Source organism: Gekko japonicus, unplaced genomic scaffold, assembly GCF_001447785.1.
Source record: "Gekko japonicus isolate JY-2015 unplaced genomic scaffold, Gekko_japonicus_V1.1 scaffold345, whole genome shotgun sequence".
NCBI classification, from domain to species: domain Eukaryota; kingdom Metazoa; phylum Chordata; class Lepidosauria; order Squamata; family Gekkonidae; genus Gekko; species Gekko japonicus.
Window position 1 is genome coordinate 1084986 of NW_015173684.1, and position 6441 is coordinate 1091426.

The following is a 6441-nucleotide window of genomic DNA, read 5'->3' on the forward strand; positions in this document are numbered from 1 at the left end:
GGGAGGGAGGGAGGGAGGGAGGGAGGAAGGAAGGAAGGAAGGAAGGAAGGAAGGAAGGAAGGAAGGAAGGAAGGAAGGAAGGAAGGAAGGAAGGAAGGAAGGGTGTCTTTCCTTGCTGGGAAACTACTTTAGGCCAAGGTTCCCTGCAAAGTGCACTGGTAACCAGCCGCCGCCACTCAGGGATCTCCTGAGAACATCTAGACTGACCTGCTGAGAAGGTATCCTTCTAGTGCAGACTAGAGCAATTACAAAGTGACAAGGTAGAAACACTAGAAAATTTCTTATAACTAATTAGGCAGTGCCTGTGCAGTTAGCAGGTAGGGAAGAGAGTCAGACCAATTTCCCACAAGCAGCTGCGCCGCCCTCGTGCTTCTCTTTCCCCCGATTGCTTTTGTCAATTTCCCACTACTTGCTGCACGGCCCACAGCATCCCCTGATTTCCCCTGCATGTTCGTGATCTCAAAAAACAAGGATCGCGAAGACGTGGGGGAAATTGGGGGATGCTGCGGGTCAAAATGTGGCCACACAGCAAGTAGTGGGAAATTGACAAAAGCAATCGGGGGAAAGGGAAGCGCGAGGGTGGCGCAGCTGCTTGTGGGAAATCAGAGAAATATCCCAGAGAAGTAGATTGTACTAAGCAAAAACAGAGAAGTCTTTATAGTAAAGGTTTATTATAAAAGAGAATGAAAAAAGGAAAAGGGTAGTTGGAATCAAAAGGGGTGAGATTAAAAACACAGGGGAAAATCCCACACAAGATTTCAAAAATAAAAAGCAATACAGTTGGACTAATTCCACTAAGTACATTTAAGTTGTCTGTAGCAGGCTCCTCAAAGCATGTGCAGAGTATCTTGCAGTAACAAAGATGCTGGAGGATTTCTTAACCCCCCCCCCCACTCAACCTCGGCAGACCCCAGTTTTGGCTGAAGACTGAAAAACTGAACACAAGGGAAAATCCTAAATATCCGGATATTTATGGTCAATAGAACTGGACCTAAGCCAGCCTCCTCTCTAAGAGTGACAAGATGATTTAGCCAGTGCTAGGCAAGTCCCCATCTCTGATGTCAGAGGCTATTGTTACCAATCGAGCTCCTTAAAATATAGTCCCACCTCCATCGAGCATCTGGCAATGGATCTGAACTTCCACAACAGATAGGTGGACTAGCCCAAACCAGATCGTCCTTTGTCCAAAAGGGATTAACGAGAGCCAGTTTGGTGTAGTGGTTAAGTGCGTGGACTTAACCACTACACCGGGTTTGATTCCCCACTCCTCCACTTGCACCTGGCTGGATGACCTTGGGCAAGCCATAGTTCTGATAAGAACTGTCCTTGAAAAAGAGCCGTTTCTGTCAAGAGCTCTCTCAGCCCCCCCCACCTCACAGGGTGCCTGTTGTGGGGAGGGGAAGGGAAAGGAGATGGTAAGCCGCTCTGAGACACCTTGGGGTAGTGAAGGGCGGGGTATAAATCCAATCTCTTCTTCTTCTTCTTCCTCACAGGGTGTCTGTTGGGGGGAGGGGAAGGGAAAGGAGATGGTAAGCCGCTCTGAGACACCTTGGGGTAGTGAAGGGCGGGGTATAAATCCAATCTCTTCTTCTTCTTCTTCCTCACAGGGTGTCTGTTGGGGGGAGGGGAAGGGAAAGGAGATGGTAAGCCGCTCTGAGACACCTTGGGGTAGTGAAGGGCGGGGTATAAATCCAATCTCTTCTTCTTCTTCTTCCTCACAGGGTGTCTGTTGGGGGGAGGGGAAGGGAAAGGAGATGGTAAGCCGCTCTGAGACACCTTGGGGTAGTGAAGGGCGGGGTATAAATCCAATCTCTTCTTCTTCTTCTTCCTCACAGGGTGTCTGTTGGGGGGAGGGGAAGGGAAAGGAGATGGTAAGCCGCTCTGAGACACCTTGGGGTAGTGAAGGGCGGGGTATAAATCCAATCTCTTCTTCTTCTTCTTCCTCACAGGGTGTCTGTTGGGGGGAGGGGAAGGGAAAGGAGATGGTAAGCCGCTCTGAGACACCTTGGGGTAGTGAAGGGCGGGGTATAAATCCAATCTCCTCCTCCTTTTCTTCTTCTATGGCAGGATGGTCCAATGTGGAATGGAAATGGACAGGTCATTCTGTTGTAAACCCCAGGTATCTAAGATCCCATATGCTCTAGGTGGCACTCTTGAGCCCTAGTAAGGTGTTGGGGTTTCTGTCAAAGGGAGGGGCAATGGCTCAGTGGGTAGAGCACCTGCTTGGTATTGCACACTAGGTTCAATTCCCGACATCTCCGACTAAAAGGACAAGGTGGTAGGTGATGTGAAAGACCTCTCTGCCAAAAACCCTGGAGAGCTACAGCCAGTCTGAGTAGACAATACTGACCTTGATGGACCCAGGGCCTAATCCAGTAGAAGGCAACTTCACGTGTTCCCCACTCAAGATCAGTGTCCAGAATATACAGATATAGAAGGGTAAGGATTGTTCTGGAAACATTTATGGCTGCTGACCAGGGGTAAGGCCAAGGTGATGACTCGGGCGGTTCGGAGGCGTCGGATTTGCCATTTCTGTCTTGCCTTCCAGAAAACGACGAGGTTCTTGACCCTTCTGTTCTTCCTGGTGATGGGAATCCTGGTTTTCATTTGTGTGCCGTCAGTTGTGTTCCAAGTGATGGAGGACTGGACCTACGGCGAAGCAATCTATTTTACGTTTATTACCCTCAGCACCATCGGTTTTGGAGACTACATAATAGGTAAGGCTTCCTTTAACAGTTTCCGGAAAGAACGTTATGGTATTTTACGGCAGGGTGATGTCCACCCTCTGTGGCTTCCATCTTCTAATGCCCTTAAGAAATCTGGATTTGGGCACCACATAGAACCACAGGAGTGGAAGGGGCCCTAGAGGCCATCTAGCCCAACTCCCTGCTCAATGCAGGATCAGCCTGGAGCATCCCTGACAAGGGTTTGCTTAAAGACTGCCAGTGAGGGGGAGCTCGCCACCTCCCTAGGCAGCCCATTCCACTGTTGCACAACTCTGGCTGTCAAAAAGTTTTTTCCTAATATCCTTCCCACCTTCAATTTAATCCCATTCTTGTGAGTCCTGTCCTCTGCTGCCAACAGGAACAGCTCCCTGCCCTCCTCTAAGTGACAGCCCTTCACATACTTCAAGAGAGCAATTCTTTCCCCCCACAACCTCCTCTTCTCCAGACTGGACATTCCCAAGTCCCTCAGCCTTTCCTCGTAGGGCTTGGTCTCCAGGCCCCTGATCATCCTCGTGGCTCTCCTCTGCACCCGCTCCATTCTGTCCACATCCTTTTGGAAGTGAGGCCTCCAGAACAGCACAGAAGACTCCAGGTGCGGCCTGACCAATGCAGTGTACATACCCATGGGCCCCACAATGGGGATCCCTGAACCAATAAGTTCCCTTGTTTTGTGCCTTTTTGTCCCACCCTTCCTCCACGGAGCCCGGGGCAGCATACATGGTTCACCTCATACCTCCATTTTTTCCCCTCACAAACACCCCATGAGGTAAATTTGGCTGAGGGAGAATGAGTGGCCCAAAGTCGCTGAGTAATCTTCATGACAAGCAGGGATTCGAGCTTGGGTCTCCAATGTCCTACTTCAAGGGGCAAACTAGATGTTATGGCTCTGAGACCATTTTGTGGAAGATTTTAGGTCATTTAAAAAAAATTGCCACAAGGGTCAAATCCTGATCAGGCCTATGCCATTTTTTTTTTTGGGGGGGGGCAAACCAAGTGATCTTGGTACACCCCCCCACACACCTAACATCTAGTTTTGCTCTATTTCAGGGGTCATTTCGTAGAAAAAGAGGTGCAGGAGCTCATTAGCATAACTCATTAGCATAACTCATTTGCATATGCCACACCCCCTGACATCACCAGAAGTGTGTCAGAAGGCAACACCCACTGCTCAGGCTCCACTGGATTGTTTTGGATTGCTGCTATTGGGGGTTGGGAGGAACGTGCAGATCTGTCCTTGCAGAGGAGGGAGAGCTTGTACCAGAATAAAACTTGGTCTTAAAGGTGCCACTGGACTCTTTTGGGCCGGGGGGGGGGGGCTCTGCAGCTTACCGGGCTGCTTCTTGCTCTGATTGAGGGCGGGTGGGAGCAGGGGGGGGGGCTTGTTGCATGTGCCCACCCCCTGTGCCCTTTACTGCCGGAGCACCGCTCCTGTGCGCTCCTGCAGGAAATGACCCCTGATTACTCTTAACTGCTACACCACACTGGCTCTTTGACTGGGGCTACTGACTGAGGCTCCATTTGAAATTGGGGACTTCCTAGCACAGAGCCATTCTAACTATACCAACTGGGGTTGCCAGGTCTGGGTTGGGAAATGCCTGGAGACTTTGTGGGTGGAGCATGAAGAGGGTGGAGTTTGGGGAGGGGCGGGGCTTCAACGGGGCACAATGCCCTGGAGTCCACCTTCTAAAGTGGCCATTTTCTCCAGGTGAGAAATCAGTTGTAATCCCAGGGCATCTCCAGCTACCACCTGGAGGTTGGCAACTCTAACACCAGCGCTAACGACATCTGCTAACACATTTCTGCCTAATTAAGCAGGGATGTTCAGGTAAACTGAACTGGCCCTTTTCCAAATTCGCCCCCTTCTATCTTACCACGTGACATCTTCTATCTTACCTTTTCCAAATTCGCCACCTTCTATCTTACTTACTTCTTCACCCAAAGGGTGCGTTCAGATGGGGCGTTTCTGCCGGCATAAACTGCACCGGTTCCAACCGGTGCAGTTTATGCCGGCAGAAACGCGATCACACTTACCTCCATCTTCCAGATCCCTCCGGTGGTCGCCCGCTCACACGCTGCGGGCATCGGCGTTTTTTGTTTTTGTTTTGCAAAGCACAGTTTGAGCATGCGCATAGGCAGCCATTCACAGAATGGCGATTTTTGCGCATGCTCAACCTTCCCCATTACATTTAATACTTTAAAGGTAAGGACTTACCTTTAAAGTTTAAAGCCAACCTGGCCTCCCTGTAGTCCCGGACTCCTCCGGGAAGTTAAACTAAGGGCTTTTTTTCCTTTTCTTAACAAACGCTTGGGGCGAAGCTTCGCCCGAGCGCATATCGCTTACTTAAAAAAAAATGGCGGGGGAAAGCCAGAAGCCTCAGGCTTCCGACGGAAGTGTCTCTGCAACGTTGGAGAGCATTCAGACGCCGGGGTGCACCGTTTACAACCGTTGTACTCTGGATACCACCACTTGGGACCTAGTGGCAGAGTACAACGATTTAAAGGGCTTTACACCGGTTAGGGACAGGAGGCAGATGTTCGTCGTGTGAACGCCGGTGAGTACACCGGTTGCAACCGGAACCCTAACCGATGTAAAGCCCCCGTCTGAACGCACCCAAAGAGTGATACTTCTTCACCCAAAGAGTGATTAACACTTGGAATTCACTGCCACAGGAAGTGGTGGCGGCTACAAGCATGGAAGGCTTCAAGAGGGAATTAGATAAGCATATGGAGCAGAGGTCCATCAGTGGCGATTAGCCACGAGGTATAAATAGGAACTCTCAGTCTGGGGCAAGGGATGCTCTGTATTCTTGGTGCTTTGGGGGGAGCAACAGTGGGAGAGCTTCTAGTGTCCTGGCCCCACTGGTGGACCTCCTGACGGCACCTGGTATTTCTGGCCACTGTGTGACACAGAGTGTTGGACTGGATGGGCCACTGGCCTGATCCAACAGTGGCATCTCTTATGTTCTTATGTTCTTATGACATCTTTTCTCCGTCCCTCCAGGGAGACAGCCTAGCAAGAGATATTTTCCCTATTACCGAATTCTGGTAGCCATCTGGATTATCTTCGGACTTGCGTGGATAGCCCTGCTGTTTAACTTACTGTCCAATTTACTGGAAGACCCGGATACGAAGCCGATAGAAGAACTTATCCCAGTCAAGAGAGTGACAAGAAAAAAGAGGAAGTCCAAACGGTGTCCTTCTCCCCCGTTTTCCCTTGAAGGCGGTTTATCATGACATCCCAGTGGAAGTGGACAGGAAAATCAGTGACAGAAGCGAGAAAGCGGTGGCTCTTTTCGAAGACACAGGTCATTGGGACATTCAGGTGGTTTCCTGAGAACTGACCAAGCTGATCATGTTAAACGTTATGTAATTTCAAATAAATTTTTTGAGTTTTTATGGAATGCTAATTCCTCTTTTCGGACTGCATATCTCCCGTCTTCACAATGCAATCAGCTTTCTTGGGCCAAAAAGTCTTCTTTGGAATCTCAGATTTCAGGATTGTGTGCGGAAATATGGATTCAAGTGGATAGCCGTGTTACTCTGAAGCTTATACCTCGAATAAAACTTTGTTGGTCTTAAACAGGTGCCGCTGGAGTCCAAACTTTGTTCTGTGGAAATATAGGTTTGGGTTCTGAATTTTAGAACGACACTTTCAGAGTGAATATTCAGCTTTTGTAATAATCTCTAATTTGGGGGGTAGTTTTGTTTCAGAGGC

At 49.6% G+C, this 6441-nt stretch overlaps 1 protein-coding gene across 1 annotated transcript in view; it reads left to right on the forward strand.

Moving 5' to 3' along the window:
- Positions 1-6228, forward strand: part of LOC107120392 (potassium channel subfamily K member 16-like) — a 26067-nt gene extending 19839 nt beyond the window's left edge. Inside the window, exons 4-5 of the mRNA XM_015423079.1 lie at positions 2549-2717; positions 5728-6228. Coding sequence (XP_015278565.1) covers positions 2549-2717; positions 5728-5960 — 402 coding nt within the window. The 3' untranslated portion in view covers positions 5961-6228. The remainder of the gene's footprint in view (positions 1-2548; positions 2718-5727) is intronic.
- Positions 6229-6441: the final 213 nt, after the last annotated feature.